Source organism: Labrus bergylta, chromosome 13 (genome assembly GCF_963930695.1).
Source record: "Labrus bergylta chromosome 13, fLabBer1.1, whole genome shotgun sequence".
In the NCBI taxonomy this organism is placed as follows: Eukaryota; Metazoa; Chordata; class Actinopteri; order Labriformes; family Labridae; genus Labrus; species Labrus bergylta.
Window position 1 is genome coordinate 3,462,509 of NC_089207.1, and position 16,644 is coordinate 3,479,152.

At 39.2% G+C, this 16,644-nt stretch overlaps 2 protein-coding genes across 2 annotated transcripts in view; both read right to left on the reverse strand.

Moving 5' to 3' along the window:
• The window catches only part of mgat4a (alpha-1,3-mannosyl-glycoprotein 4-beta-N-acetylglucosaminyltransferase A), a 40,033-nt gene extending 31,019 nt beyond the window's left edge, over nucleotides 1–9,014 (reverse strand). The window contains exon 1 of the mRNA XM_020648378.3: nucleotides 8,282–9,014. Within this exon, the coding sequence (XP_020504034.1) occupies nucleotides 8,282–8,375 (94 nt within the window). The 5' untranslated portion in view covers nucleotides 8,376–9,014. The remainder of the gene's footprint in view (nucleotides 1–8,281) is intronic.
• A 2,217-nt stretch (nucleotides 9,015–11,231) lies between these two features.
• On the reverse strand, nucleotides 11,232–15,041 carry creg2 (cellular repressor of E1A-stimulated genes 2). Its single transcript, XM_020648377.3, has 4 exons — nucleotides 14,343–15,041; nucleotides 12,832–13,001; nucleotides 12,619–12,732; nucleotides 11,232–12,501 (listed from the first exon to the last, which is right to left on the reverse strand). The coding sequence occupies exons 1-4, from the start codon at nucleotides 14,766–14,768 to the stop codon at nucleotides 12,360–12,362; spliced, it is 852 nt and encodes a 283-aa protein (XP_020504033.1). The 5' UTR covers nucleotides 14,769–15,041; the 3' UTR covers nucleotides 11,232–12,359.
• Between the last annotated feature and the right edge of the window lie 1,603 nt (nucleotides 15,042–16,644).

Here is a 16,644-nt window from a genome sequence, read left to right on the forward strand (position 1 = left end):
AGTGTTTTATAGATATCTGTGGGGACTCGGGACTCGGGACTCGTAAGTTGAAAACAGGACATTCCCAGTCAAATAGGGACATAAGCTCCTCCTTTATTAGATTATATTGAACTGAAATTAGGGACGTTTTGGTCAATTAAAAGGTTATTATGTGAGTACAATGCTGTATGACGCAAGTAGTTATGTTTGGCTAGCTCTTAACAACCACATAGTCCACAAAGGTCTTTGTGTATTGCAAAGCTTATGCCACAGATTGATCAACACAGAACAGAAAGAGCTCAAAAATAGCCATTTTCATAGAAACTGTGTTCCGTCAGGGGATCACTGTCCAGATGTAGAGAAGGAACATGCATGAATTAATGAATGAAAGCTGTGAGGGACACAGGAAGTGAGCAGAGGGAGGAGAGAAACAATCATTGTTAAGTCACAAACAGCTGAAGACGCCTGTTCCTGTTTGGACAGAGTAAGGGCTGTCTGGGATGAAGGATGGGGGGGTTTACTAAGCACAGTACAAAATACTGAAATAAGAACTTATCCCACAGTCTCACTGCCGTGTCAGCACTTACATCCTTTCTCTCCAACATGCAACCCACCTCAGGCTTTTCTCATCCTCTTTCTTTAAAGACTTGGCCTTTATACTCCCTTCCTCCTTCCAGGCCACTTAGGATTAGTCTGGCAGACTGCCCTGCCTCACCAGCTAACAGTATGCACACACATAAACAGACATATATACATGAGAGGACAAAATGTGCAAGCCATATTCTCCCTTTTGCAACTAATAAACCATGTATTTCGCCTACCAGCCTTCTTATCGGCCTCCTCATTTACACCCCCGTTCTCTATGCAATCACTGCTGCTATTTTTGGCCCATTGTGTTTGGAATGATGTGATGATGGAGGAAAACCATGGTTTCTAACACAGAGGAAGGGGAACACGTGGGCTCAGAGGAAGTCGCATTTGCAAAGAGGATGTTCTTTGAGCTTGAACTGTTCAGCAAAATCTGCTTAAAGCCACAGGCGAACTATCACAGTCAGTTGTTAGAAATGTAAAATATCACACTGTCATCATGCATATAGAATAACTGGAACATATCGTTTAAATGTTAAAACCTATAAACGGACTTGTGTGAGAGAACAGAACTATTTCCTCTCTTCATAACAGAAAAGAAAACCTTGAATTTACTCCATTACTCAATATATAAATACTCCATTATGACTATATCTGCACAATCATGCTACCCTGAAACTATCTGATGCCATCCATGAATCATGTTATTAAAAAAAAGTTGCAAAATCACTACTTGAAAATGGAAAACATCAACCTGTTTTAATTCCACTGTGATGTACTGTAAGCTGTCAACACAGACAGTATGACATAACATCACAGTTCAGGTTTGTTTCAACAGTTTGTCATTCAACTGGCAGAGCCACTTCACTACAGTGACTGAGAGTAAAACAGACTGAAGTCAGATACAGCCAATCCTCCACTGGTTGTCCTTCCTGATGTTTGAATAATATTTGTGAACGTTTGAATAAGTGTCTTTGCTTGTGTTGACGATTTGTGTTACTGGCTTGTGTTATTATGATATTGTATAAATACCATTGTGTATCACAAGGCTATAATGTAAAAGAGATCTTGACCTCAGTTGGACTTTTCGGAACATAGAATCAAAGTATAAGGAACGGCTCAGGCAACGGGAGTTTCAAGACTAATTATACTGGATTTACCTAAAACACACCGTCTGTACCAGATTATCTGTGAGGGCCTTACCATCCAGTCCCAAATCTTCTAAATGTTTGTATACACATCAGGCCAGCCGCAATGATATATAGATTGACGGTTTAAGATCTTCCTGAGTACAAACTCCACCCCCAATGAGATTGATTGATTGATTGATTGACTTAATTTATTTTGGTGTCATGCACACAAAGTGCCCAACCCTCATGGGCTTATAAGACACCAAAGAATTTAGTTGCAGAGGTTTACATTCACATATCATAGCAATACAAAGTTGCCGGCTTCTGTCACAGTTCAGTCTTAAACAGTGTGTTATGTCTTTTCTTCCCAGGTTTTACAAACAAAATCTGCTATATAACAAAGGTTCCTTTTTAAAACACAACTCAAGTTTTTCATAATCGTCTTGCCAAAAGAAATCAACATGAATTGAAGACATTCTTTTAAAAAGAAAAAATCCCTGATGTCAGCGTACATCGGGCAGTAAAAGAAAAACTGGATCTCGTTTTCAGTTTCTCCTAACTCGCACAACAAACAAACTCGGTCTTCCTCTGGAATGGCATTAAACCTTGCCAGTCTCTAAAGCTAAAGGCGGTGTTCCTGAACGTAGTGGAGCGCAGAGGGATCTTTTGGTTAAATTAAACTTAGCATAGGCTTCTACACTGTAGCAATCTTTTATGAAACAATACGTTCTTAGTTTTGGTTTGCATCATATATCTACAGACCATTTCTCTTTCTACATTAGAAACATATTATTCTTTATTTCCTGAATATCACAAGTTAACTTATTTAGAAAAATAAAGGACATATTATTCATATGGAATACAGATTTGATCTCCTTTGAGAGATATACCTCTGTGAAGACGAAGCAGCATGCAACGCAAAACATCAAAGCCCTATCGAGCATTTCACTGCCAAGTTAAAAATCTCCCTTCCAGCTCCTTCTCAGGAATAGAGCTGACCGTGTCTTTCTGACCCTCCTCTTATCCAGACCTTTTTAAGCCCACTGCCTTAGCTTATCTTCCATGCAAAGCATAACTACACTACAGCAGATTGTTGCACCACATGAGTCTCCTTACATTTACATCTGCCTCCCTGTAGGATCACATGAGATCATGTGAGGTGGTGCTTTGGCTGGTACACATTAATCTTAATACTATCCTGTTGAGAAGAATGCTCCATTATTCTAAAATCCTGTGGTGTGCGGGGCGCCATTGGCCTAGTGGTAAGTTAGCGCGCCCCATGGAAAGAGGCTGCAGTACTCGATCCGGGCAGCCCAGAGTCTAATCCGACCTGCGGCCGACCACGTCATTCTCCACTCTCTCCCTGATTTCAAATTACTGTCCTGTCTCTCTACTAAAGGCATACCAGTTTGCTGTCGCCACTGGTAAACATTATCATCAGCCTCTGTAGTTATTGTAGTTTTTTCTAAAAAGTTTGAATTAAGTTTTTTTTGTTACTAAAGCTGTGTCTTCTGCTTTTCACTATTACCCACTTGTGAATTATTTACTGTATGTGCAACATTTTACTCTGCTTTCACACATGTACTCCTGAATATTTCAGACAGGATGTCTATGTACAATTTTGTACTTTGCTGTCCCGCCCAGTAAAATGTGATTCCGAGATTTGTCCGATGTTTTTTTGTGTATTAAGGACTGTGAACGACCTACTGCCTTACCAGCGGCAAAGATATCACACACAATCTATCCAAGACATAGAGTCATTAACAGGATCTACATACTGACTTTAAGGGTTGAGTTGGTATTCATTCCTTGTTATTGTTTTACTTAACTGTTTAATTTAAGACATAAAAGTCTAAATAAGTACTGCTTCTCCATGTTTCTCTCCACTTGCTTCCTCTGCTTTTTTGCCATCGCGATAAGATTGCAACTGCTGTGACGTAATCGTAACTACCCCAAATTTGTCTGTTGAGCTTTAGAAAAAAAATAATGGAGCACTAGTTCATTTAAAACACATATCAAAAATATCCTTATCTCACTCAAACCCCAATGTTACAATGGGAAAATATTCTTCTCTATATTCATCCTATTTGTCAACACTGTTAAGCCCTCTTTGAGCTCTAACCACAGAGATAGCAGAGAGCCATCTCTCACTAGGGGACGAGACCGACTCTGACAGAGAAGTACACATTCTGGAGAGTCATTCAACGTGGAGTGTTTGGACAGCTGACTGGCACAGCTCTCATTCACAGCAGTCGAGTGACCAGGAACAAGTCAGGCAGTCGGAAACCAAAGGGGATGAGAACAAATATAAATAAAAAAAAGTTTTGACCTAGATAACCCTCTCCACCTCAACAGAACAAAACTGTGTCCTATAACCGTAATCATGAAACTCAGCCATGAGCCAAAAAACCTAAAATGTTCTCTGTGTCCAAGTAGGCCTACTAGAACAGCTTTTGAAATTTTTCAGAGAGACTAAATTTGCCTGTAGCGAAGTGCAAAACACCCACGCTGGGCAGCATCAAGCGAAGGAGCCATCTCTAACGGCAAGGAGAAATGAAACGGGATACAAAAGAGACTCATATGTAAGAGAAAGAAAAGAGAGCTTGTACTAAAGTCAAACATCTCCTGTTAAGAAGAGAAAGGACACACACACACGCACACGCAGACACGCACACGGACACACAGGCAAGGAGCACATTAGTGTTGTTGATGCAGGTAATGCATACACTTATGAAAGTCAGAGGTGTCCCTAGATAAATAATACATTTTCCATTTTCAGCCAGGTAACAAAACCATTGGGACTTTCGAAATATGAGTATATCTTGAGTGCTGAACTGCATCTCTATTATCTGCGCCCTCCTCCTCCTTGTACACAAAGTGTTACAGCTTTGTGTTGTGCATAAAGAACGCAACTTTCCACCAAAAAAAAGAGAGAGAGCTATTCCAGTCAGTGGGCTTCATATTAACTAATGCAGCTTAGCCTAATGGTAGCAGTAATACTGTATAATTCAGTGCAAGGCCAAAAACAGATCAGAGAGATTAAATACCTCTCACACTGTTTCCAACAGAACATGAATACGGGACACATTTTTTGGTCCAAAAATGAAATTAAACGTTTATTAAAGTGCTGCTGTGTAGAATACTATGTTGTCAATGTAATACAACTTAGAAATACACAAGAACATACGCACAACATAAGCAGCATTCAGGACAGAAGCAATCAGTCTGATCCATTTTTTTTTTTTAGGTCTGATTAGTTAATGTCTTTATCGGCACACTCTATTCTTAGGGGGGGGGGGGTTATTACTCACCCGTTTGGATTTCATAAACGATAGGAGTTTGCGTAATGAGGGGTGTGTCTGATCTAACTGCACACATCTGCGTGTAACGTTTTGTCAGTAGGTTTAAGGCCAGCCTCAGCTCCATCTCTTTGTTTGTTGTCAGGTTGACCCAAAGCCCTCTTGGTTGACCGAAAGTTTGATGGAGTCAACATTACCAATATGGCACCCGCCATGGATGGGGCCTTCAAAACAGCTCTTCGGGAAACCAATGGGTAACGGCACCTAGACTTTGTCCTTGTTTATATACAGTCTATGTTGAATATAGAGAGTGCCATTACATCTACCAAAAATGGCTGGTGTTTGAAATTACTGTACAATGCTTACTGGGATTAGTTTGGAGATTTTCTCTATGTAACGTTTGACCAATTGCCGGTTTTAGTACTCATGAGAAAAGTTGTCTTATGTCGTAAATTCCTGTTGTTATGACTTGCAGCAGTAATGTATTAAATAGCATGTCTTTTTACGCTATGCACAAGTGGTAAATTGAAAAGTGACAGTACATAAACAGAATGCAAAGAGTCAGATGTTTTCTTTTGGGGTTTTAATCAACTTTAAATGACACGATCCATACAAGTCCTCTAATATTGAGTTTCTGCAAATACTAAGAAGTGTTTAAACAATGTTTAAACATTTAAATAAATGTATGAACATGTAGCTGGCACTATACACTACACAACAATAACAACGTTCGGTTCTCAAGCTTGGCCTACGTTGTATTTCACAAGTTTCTGATCTAAAACTATAAACGCTGAAAGCTGAGTTATGCTGGATGCTTTTTGCAGAACTCCTCGGTATTGGTACAGGAAACAGATAAGCAAATGTATATCGCCCAACCCAGGTGTCAGGGCAGTCAAAGACCAGTGCCGCCAGATACATCTTCAGATTTTTTTTTCATTCAATTCTCACAAATTTCTTGCAAGGCAGCCTGGATGTCATTGCAACACTAACAGGATCGAGTATAGGAAGGATTTGTTTTTGAGCAGCTTTACATTAGTTGACACTGATCCATTTAAATATGCCCCGATCAGCTCTGATACCAATCCTTCAAATTCCCTCAAGAAAAACCAATGGTTTATTTTGGTTTGCTTTGGTTTACAGTATTTGCATGGTTTCTGATGCCGTGTGACTGTGTTGAGCTCTCTGCCACCACACAGACCGGCACATTTGAATTCAAAAAAGTAGCTTGAGTGTGTATTTCTGATCAGCTCTTTCTACTCGGAACATTTTGACAAGTTGCAGTTGGAAACAATATATAAATAATAAAAGTGATAATGCTTAAATTCCATTTTTGCTTCAGACTTTGTATTTGGCATGCTTGCTCACCATAACACCAACGCTTATTGGTACACTCCCACCAACTACAAGTCATAATGTCTGCTTTAAAAATGACCTGATGAACATCTGAAAGAATTCCAGTTGTTTATTGTAATACGATCAAGATGTCCTATTTACAATTTAAGGTCAAGATGAACAAATGGTCAATGCACGCACCATCTCCAAAACATATTTTATCTCTATTATCATCACTGCCATGTGGTTGTCAAATTGATAACACGCTTTTTCACTTCATGTTTTTTTCTGCTTCGACTGATAAATATCTAAAGTATATGATGTATTTCACTTCATATTTATAATGTTGCTTCAATGCTGTACATATTGACTGTATGCCAATATCATGTGTGAAGTACAGATAAAATATTACTTTATATTCGTAACAACTGGAGTAACAACTAGGTAATGTTATCATGTATCTTGTAATGATGTTACTTAAATATTCCTGTTGTTACCACAGGCTTACTGGACTGTGTCAACAGGTGCTACAGTGACAAAACAGAGGGCATCAACACTTCACCTTTGCTTATCAAACAGGCCCTGTGTTATCAAACCCTGGACTAGCCTCTGCCTAAGTATAGTGGCAACTCCATTGGACTCCATTTACAGGAAAATATTCCATCAAGCTGATAAGCCCCGCGATAATCACAACATGAAGCCTTGGCTTGGAATTTATCTAAAGGCTGCAATTATTTACACTCTGCTGATAACAGTCCCTAAGACCCATAACTTCCCCCCCACACGCACACACACACACACACACACACACACACACACACACACACACACACACGGATCGAGTTAACCCAGGCAACTTGCTACTCAAACACAGTCATGCTTGTGCATTATGCCAGGGCCCAGATGTTGGACAGGACATGCAAAAATGTGGTTAATATTTGGATGATTAATGTTTCTGCAGGGGAGGTGAAAGGCACTGAATGGTGCGATTGTGGAGAAACTGCTGCAAACTGTACTGTCTAGTGTTTTACACTGATGAGAGCATACAAAGTCATGCCTAACTGACTGAGGCATGGTGGAAACTAAACAAGTGTGGGAATGACCAAGAGGCTGTCAGAGGCGATAAAGAGACTTAATGAAGATCTGCTATGCTGTCAAAACCAGAACACACCAGATTGATACTTGAGCAATATCACAGGAGATAGGAGAGCTGTTGAACTGGATGTAGGCACAGGCTGGGATTTGGTCAGAGGCTGCAGGCTGAGTGCAGAAGCCCTCAACTGCACAACCTCAAGTGTCATATATTGTTTGCATTCAACAGTTCTGCAAGCTAAAAAAAAAAAAAAAAAACTAGTCACAACACCATAACATTATTTTGTCTTTAGCTACTCATGCATGGGGCTATGAGACTAGTTCAGCCACTTCACTGATCCAAAGATATTCCTACTGTCTTAATGTTGCATAACATCTACTCTTCATTGTATCGCCTACAACTGTATGTTTCCATTGAGCATGCAACCACTGAAATAAGTTAAATAGAGGTAGTTTGGACCAAAAATGCAGCTGAGTTAGACGCACAGTTTCGTCTAAGTGCAGACTACTTCATATCAACGGTGGTGGGGGGGGAACCCCTCTTTTAAACGATGAAATTACTCGATCAAGACGGTTGTAGAATCATAACAAACATATCCGAAAAGTAGCATATAGAAAAAAATAACAGCAGGCGTTTAAATCCCATCAAAACAAGTAGATGGCTTGTAAACAGAAAGGGGTGCGAAGTAAACGGCAACACCTGCTGCCCCACCACCAACAACCCGCTGCTGCTGCTGCTGCTGCTGCTGGACCCTCATCAGACAGGCCTCGAAACCGCTTCTTTTCTTCTTCTTTTTTTAAAAAAAAAAGCAACAACAACCACACAAAAACATGTGTCGTGAAATAATGACTCGTCTTTACCTTTGCCATTCTGCCACGCTGTGTACCAGGACAGGCTGAGGAAAGACGTGAAGAAAATAATCGCGGTGGCCACAGTTCCATTTCTGAGCCTCATCTCATTTCAGCGATGCCTCTTCCTCGGCTGTGTGTGTTCGGGGACCCCCGAAAGATGCCGTTGCCTCTCTCTCTCTCTCTCTCTCTCTCCCCGTCCTTTCTCTGCTGCCTTCAGGGTTTCGATTCGGGCGTAGGCGCCGGCATACGGAGGCGTTACACGGTTAAAAACAAAAAAAATAAACAGGTCTGGAAAGAGGAACCGCTGCTTCGAGGCGGGGGGGGGAGACGACTGCTCGGACGTACCCTCCAGTCTTCGGTGCGTCTTGTTAGGAGGGGACTGTGTCTCTTCCTGTACCCCGTCCTACGGCGTTCAGTCACGAGTTTAACCGCCTTCCGTGACCAACAAAAACACAGCTTACATGGTGGTTAAGAAAGAAGAAGAAGAAGAAGAAGAAGAAGAAGAAGCTAGCTGCCGTTACAATCCATCGTAATTATCCGCAGGCAGTCGTTAGCTACAAGTTACAAGTAGAAGGCATTTCTGATTATGAGTGTGTGCGTGTGTGTGTGTGTGTGTGTGTGTCAGACGGTTGATCCGCCGGGATTGGCTGACCGGGCTGTGACGGTGTCCCGAACGGCAACGCCTCACATCACGTTGAGTCCACTTCAACCGGCAAAAAAAAAGATTTAAGTCACAAATATAAACGCGAACTAGTCAAAAAATATCATATATATATGATCATTTCAATGCGTTAACCTACAGCACTCTGTGATTCATACGTTCCTGAAGGTTTCAGATTTATAGACGATCTTTGACCGGCGGGTTCTCGCGATATCTGGCACTGGGTACCCTACGCGAGGTTGTAAACAGCGGTTTCATATCAAAGCAATAAATCTTGGAAACACGTGTTTAAATCACAGGTTGCCAAATGATGTAGCCTTGCGGATTGATAACCACTTAAAACACGTTTTTTTTTAAACGATTGTAACCTTTTAGTTTACCCTTTCAATGCTAACAGATGTAGCATATGTTCTGCAATTCTAAAAAATGTGACGTTAAGAATGTAAATACGTGACGTCACATGGGTTCTAGTTAAATTCCTTTACTTGGTAATGCTGGAACATAACCAGTTAATAAGCTTACGTAGCCATTTTTCTTTTTAACTAATGACGTAATGCAGACTCCCATGTGGTATTTGCCATCAATCTTCTGGAATAGGAATATGTTTCACCTATATATTTTTATTTTTATCTTCTTTTACTTTTTACTGTCCTTTTATTTATGCTCTTATCTTAACTCCTCTTATGTTTTAACTTGGTAATTTCTTATCTTACTTACTTTGTCTATTTATGTTTTATATTTATATTTACTTTTACTTTGTATTAATATTATAGTTGGTTTTTTTTATCCTTTATTCACTTGTTTCTATTTATTTTCCTGCTCTTACCTTCTTATTGCTGTTCTCTTTTTTCTTTTTTTCAGCTCTTTTAGTTTCTTACATCTTTTTAAATCTTTGGTTCCTCTTGGTCTCAGCTCGTGTTGTTGGGTTCTTGTGTTGCCTGGGTTCTTATGATGGTTCTTGTGATGGTTCTTATGATGGTTCTAATGATGGTTCTTGTGATGGTTCTAGTGATGGTTCTTATGATGGTTCTTATGATGGTTCTTATGATGGTTCTAGTGATGGTTCTTGTGATGGTTCTAATGATGGTTCTTGTGATGGTTCTAGTGATGGTTCTTATGATGGTTCTTATGATGGTTCTAATGATGGTTCTTGTGATGGTTCTAGTGATGGTTCTTATGATGGTTCTTATGATGGTTCTTATGATGGTTCTAGTGATGGTTCTTGTGATGGTTCTAATGATGGTTCTTGTGATGGTTCTAGTGATGGTTCTTATGATGGTTCTTATGATGGTTCTTATGATGGTTCTAGTGATGGTTCTTGTGATGGTTCTTATGATGGTTCTTGTGATGGTTCTTGTGTTGCCTGGGTTCTTATGATGGTTCTTGTGATGGTTCTTATGATGGTTCTTGTGATGGTTCTTGTGTTGCCTGGGTTCTTATGATGGTTCTTATGATGGTTCTTATGATGGTTCTAATGATGGTTCTTGTGATGGTTCTTGTGATGGTTCTTGTGATGGTTCTTATGATGGTTCTTGTGATGGTTCTTATGATGGTTCTTATGATGGTTCTTGTGATGGTTCTTGTGATGGTTCTTGTGTTGCCTGGGTTCTTATGATGGTTCTTGTGATGGTTCTTATGATGGTTCTTATGATGGTTCTTGTGATGGTTCTTGTGTTTCCTGGGTTCTTATGATGGTTCTTGTGATGGTTCTTGTGATGGTTCTTGTGATGGTTCTAATGATGGTTCTAATGATGGTTCTTGTGATGGTTCTTGTTATGGTTCTTATGATGGTTCTTATGATGGTTCTAGTGATGGTTCTTATGATGGTTCTTGTGATGGTTCTTGTTATGGTTCTTATGATGGTTCTTATGATGGTTCTAGTGATGGTTCTTATGATGGTTCTTATAATGGTTCTTGTGATGGTCTGGTTATATATGTCTGTTGTGTATCGTGCACTTTGAGTTCTTTTCTGTTGAATTGTATTTAATTATTTTTAGTATTTAGTATTTGTTATGTTCTTGTTGTTGTTTATGTTCTTCTGTGTTTGGTTTAGTTTGTTTCTTGTTTTTGCTGTTTGTCAAAGCACTTTGTAAACCTGTGTTTTTAAAAGGTGCTATAGAAATAAAGTTATTATTATTATTATTAATATATCTGACATGTTAACTGAATAAGCATTGATTTGTTAGCTACAGAGATCTAGAAAAAAAAGTTACAACCCCAATTTCTATCCCCTTAGGGAAACAAAACACACATTTTCCACCTACTTTAAAAATGATAGGCTGTCCACTTCCATCAACACACACTTTAAACTTTATTATCCATATCCTGCCTCTGTTTTGACTTCCAACGGTTTTACTTTCCACTAAACTAGCCCAAGTATTTATGATAAATAGGGTAAACAAGCGAGTCTTCCAGTCATAGTCTACATTTCAAAATAAAACTGCAACACATAATTTGAGTCTGACATGAAGTCACTCAGACAACTGCTGATTATTGATTCCTTGTTTCTTATTGCAGTGTAGCCTACTGTGTCAGAGTTCATATTCAAAATAGAACATTACATGTTGAAACACTCAACAGGAAACTAAAACTGATGACGTGTGTGGCTTGATCATGTAATTTACCTGAAACGGTGACCAACTTCTGTTTTCCTCAGAACAGTGATTTTTAACTGTACAAGTGTTCAGGGCTCCATCTAGTGGGCAAACTGTATTAATGTAGATGTCTTATGTATCTGTCCCATCTGACCTATCATTTGATGAGCCTTGAAACACCAACAAACATCCTCAAATTTGAAGATTAGCTTTCAAATGTTGAAATGACAGTCACAGATTCTGATAACAAATATGGGGAGAGAAGAACATTGTTAGAACACTTTTCCCTTTTTTGTACTTTGAAACATCCGAGAAGTTGGTCTTGGTTTTGAGAACGGAGCAGGCAGAACTAACGTTTAAAAAAATGTTGAGAAGTTAAAGTACCGTAAGAGCTCTGAAATAAAAATTAGACCTTGCAGTGAAATTGCAGCATTAGTTATTTTAAGGACACTACATTAATGAAACAATTACAATTGTGTTTGCTCCTATTTGTTTATTTTCCAATCAGCACATTTAAAATCAACCCTCCAAAAAATAGAAATCAGTGTTTTTAAAAGATTATATTACACATGACACATGATCTGTGATTATCACATCACTGCCTTCTTTACTTTGAATACATTCAAACATCAAATCTGAGGAATCTGAAGAACTGATTTTCTGAGACGAGACAAGCAAAAATAGTGAGGAGTGTTTACCTTCACTAATTAAAAAGCAATGGTATTGTAAATATTCTGTGCACATTGCTGCTTTTGGGATTTCTTGCCCCCGTCAGTCGTGACACAGAGGAGTAGACGGCTGAACTGGTCTGGCATAGGCTGAAGGGATATCCTCAAAAAGGCATCGCTTTAAAGTAGTCCTCCAGTGGAATGAGTGATACACCTCCAATCCAGTCCTGCAACCACACCTGGATCAACTCCAGCTTCATGAAGAACCACTTGTGTCCCACTGGCCACTTTGCCATCACAGGATGTCTGCAGAAAGAGGAAATACATGAAAATGAAGCTGCAAATTAGATTTTTGCTCATTTTCCAGGTTGAATGAGTCATCTCGTAGTTCCACACAACAACAGGTTCCATAAGCCAATTTACCTTGAGAACACTGCCTCCTTTGCAAATGCGAGCTCCTCTGGGACCACCTCTACCATCTTGCCTGTTAGGGTGAGTCGAGCACATCTTGGATCCTCTGGATCATACACCATCTGCCTTGAAAGACAAGAGGACTTATCCTTTGCTGCTAGCTGATAAGGGACATCGTTTGTTTGGTACCTTCATTAGCACAGTACATTGAACGTTGGAGCTTACCTGCAGAATTCTCCCTCAGCCTCAGAGAAAGTCAGGGAGGCATAGGGGTTATTTTTCAAGTCAGCTACTGTGTTGTCCATTGGAGTTACATAGAAATAGATAACCCCAGTGCTGTTGTCCAGTGGTCCATCGCTGACTGAGAAGATGTTCCCAAAAGGGAGACCTTTGATCTGGGCAGGGAAAAATAAGACATTGTTTTTAACAGGATGTCCAGTCCATGCATTTACTGTTCCAGAAGTATTTAAAACAGTGTACAATTGATTTAAACTAAAAAGATTTTGCAGACTGGATCTTGGGGAGGTCCCAGGCTTTAGCTCCCACTTCGGTGATTTCCTACATATTGGTCAATTGACATATTCAAGATGGTCTTTTGTATGTTTACTCAGAGCTTTAATGGCAATTCCTGGACAAAAGTTTATAGAATAAATGAAGGGGAGATAAAGGCAATATTTTAATCGGAGGTGTGGTGGAGTGAAGACATAAAGTCGCATTCATAGAAAATATTCAAGTAAACTTAGAGTACATCAGTGCTTATTTACGTTGTTTTTAATATTATATTGTGTTTAAATTTGCTCATATTGTGTTTTTTGCTCATATTGTGTGTTTGGACAACCTGCTGCTGTAACGCCACAATTTCCCAGTTTGGGATCAATAAAGTAATTCTACTCTATTCTATCAAAATTGAACTTGTACACAGTAACTAATTACTAACGACTGCAGTAATGGCTGTCCTGGGGATCTCTTACTGTTAGCATGATGTGTACATAAGTATTAACCTCCCTTAAAACTTTATATTTTTAGTGTTATAACCTGGAATTTAAATAGACTTAGTCTAATTGGCTTTTATTTACAATTTGATTGACTTAACAGCAGTCAAACAAGCAGGACACAACATGAAGGCATGTGGTTGGGTCTGATCTTATTTTTTTCAGCAAACACATCCAAACTTTTCTTTTTTGTTTGTTTGTAATTTATTATGAATGTCTACTCTCCCCCCTCCTACAAACAATGGGCTGCAGGGTGTTGGTCCAAAACATGTTACCCCCAGCCAGTGGCGGTTCTAGACCACTTTTACAGAGGGGGCCAAACTGGGGCCAGTTTGTTTTGTCAGAGGGGAACATTAAACCCAGGTGAGAAATAGACAAAGATGACTGCTTTCAAAAAATATATATATTATGCCAAATAAAAACGCACATCATTAAATACCACAACGTAAAATACCATGATTTATATTTGTTTAAGTAACAGTATTTAATATTAGATTGTGAGCCCGGTTGAGTCAGATACTGTGTATGTGTTATGAGGGGGGCTCTTCCTTTTGAAAGGGGTGGCCAAAGGGGGGACCAAGCTCAGTGTTACAGGGGCCCCTGTTGGCCCCTGCCCCCAACACAAACCATTTTTAATTTTTAACCCAGCTAAAAGTTCAGAGGGTTCCTTGGCTTGTCTTGTTTCTAACCCTGAAAGAGTGAAAGTAGCCCACCACCACTCCCCCCTGAAGTCCTATCTGTTACCTTGTCTTGAGTTGAAATGGTGGCTAGATGTCCCCAGTCGCTGTTGTGAGCTATGTATCTGGCGGTCCTGGCGGTCTCCTGGTGCGGTGGAGGACCGCCGCTGCTGGAAGACTTCACCTTATCCAGCCGATAAGAGAACAGACGAGAGGACAGCTGCGCCACATTGTCGTCCTCCTCCTCCTTGACCAGCTCTGCGGGGCTCTCGACGCTGTCTCCCCCGAGGACGACGTTTGAAGATGGGTAAGCCTGCTTCCACAGCGCCGCGCCGTCCACCAGCAGAGCCGGAGCGACCTCCTCCGACAGGTCCGCGTCCTCCACCACGTCGTTGGAGGAGACGACCCAGGACACGGAGCTCCTCAGGGTGTAGCTCAGACACAGGTACAAGACATTGGCAAGGACTGCCAGGGAGAAGAAAGGGACCCTCATATCACACAGGAGCTCGGACAATGGCCGCCCAGCTCTTCCAAAGTCTTGTTTACAACCTCACGTGTTTGAAGCCCCGATAACCACATGCAGCTCTCACCCAGACATGACACAGAGAAGCTGCAAGCGACGATAACGAGATCTGACTTAGTTTAAAAACGGACTCTACCCCCCCCCTTCAACTCTGTAGAAAAAGCCTGTGTGGTATCACTGTTCGATAACAGACTTATGTTATGGTCAGGCTACATTATCGTGTTTTCATAACACAAGGTGACTTTGCAACAGCAGCGCCCCCTACTGCCTACCAGGGGAAAAAACTATTTTACTTATTCTTATTGTATTTTACTGCAGCCTGTGCGTTTTGTATGGAAGCCCATTTCCGCCAGTAAAAAAATAAATAAAAAATAAAATAAAAAATAATTTCGAAATTATGAGATAAAGATCGAAATGTTCTCTTTGTTTATCGTGTCCCTTGCTCTATGAGGGACAAACATGACTAAAGTATAAATAAATAAATGTTGGGAGAAATGCATACAATAATGTATAAATAAATAAATAAATGCATCAATAAATATATAAATGCTGAAAACAATACATCAATGAATAAATAATAATACACTTTGTTAATGAAAAAGGCTATTTATATATTTTTACATGTATTTATTAGCATATTTCTACAGTTATATATGTATCAATGCATACATTTCCACATTAATTGAGTTATTAATTTGTTTCCGTATTTTTACATTTACACATCTATTTATTTCTGTGTCCAGGTTGTAAGAGGAAAAGTATTTATGTAAATTTGCTTCTGTCTGTTTTTCAAAATTGACCAATCCTACTTCAGTAATGTTAGGACGGCCCACTTAATTTACATATTTACTTTTCCTTGTACAACATGGAAATACATAAATAAATATATGAATATATGAATATATTTATTGATATATTAATTTTTATATGAATTGTTGCATTTATATATATATATATTTATTTATTTATTGATGCATTTATTTAATTATTTATTTATTTATACATTATTGTATGCATTTCTCCCAACATTTATTTCTTTATACTTTAGTCATTTTTTGTCCCTCATATTGCTCAAGTGGTTTATTCCATGACTTCTGCTCCAGGGGCCTGTACGTACATTCCTTGAATGTAGTCTTCAATGTGATCACGATGCATCCTTGAATGTCTTAGTTATGTATTTATTGACGTATTTATTTCTGTTGTCCTGAGACTGAGCTTTTTATCTGGCCCTTGTGGGTGTCATTGCCCAAACAGACAATGCGAGGGTATCATCATGCCAACGCTTACCTTTGCCAAATACTGATTTGTTTGTTGTCTCTGATTAGTCTCCTTCTGTTGTTTGTTTGCAAATGTAGTAAACGTTAGATGCATAATAAATAGTTATGTCTTTTAATCTAGTTGTCGTTGGAACTAAACACATTAGATTACTGTTTATGTAGCATTGACTGTACCGTTTAACTGTCAGTGTGTCACACAGTTATTTTGTAGGCTAAAGTTCACGGTAGTTGATGGCTGACTTTATTATCTCATAATTTCGACTTTATTATTTTCATTTTTATTTTTTTAACTGGCGGAAATGGGCTTCCCTAGTTTAAGTGGTGGTAGTTAAACAAGCTCGAGTAAAGTAATAGACATAGTTGAAATGTTTTTATTGCCTAAATGGTTTGTACAAAGTAATATTTATATGTTCCTATTTCATGAAAGACTTCAGACACACAATCTACACAGAGGACATTATTTGACTTTTAGACAATTATAGTATAAATATATTGTAATCATAAAGCAAATGAAAGAGTAATTGGCATATTCTATTGATGTAGGGTATAGCTCTGCATGAGGTTAAATA

What these genes read in the sequence shown, in the direction of transcription:
- creg2 (XM_020648377.3), bottom strand. Translation starts at nt 14,768, where the DNA reads ATGAGGGTCCCTTTCTTCTCCCTGGCAGTCCTTGCCAATGTCTTGTAC. An exon ending in GCTGAGGGAGAATTCTGCAG is followed by an intron (nt 12,733 to 12,831) that starts GTAAGCTCCAAC and finishes TTGTCTTTCAAG; the next exon opens with GCAGATGGTGTATGATCCAG. An exon ending in AAGGAGGCAGTGTTCTCAAG is followed by an intron (nt 12,502 to 12,618) that starts GTAAATTGGCTT and finishes CTCTTTCTGCAG; the next exon opens with ACATCCTGTGATGGCAAAGT.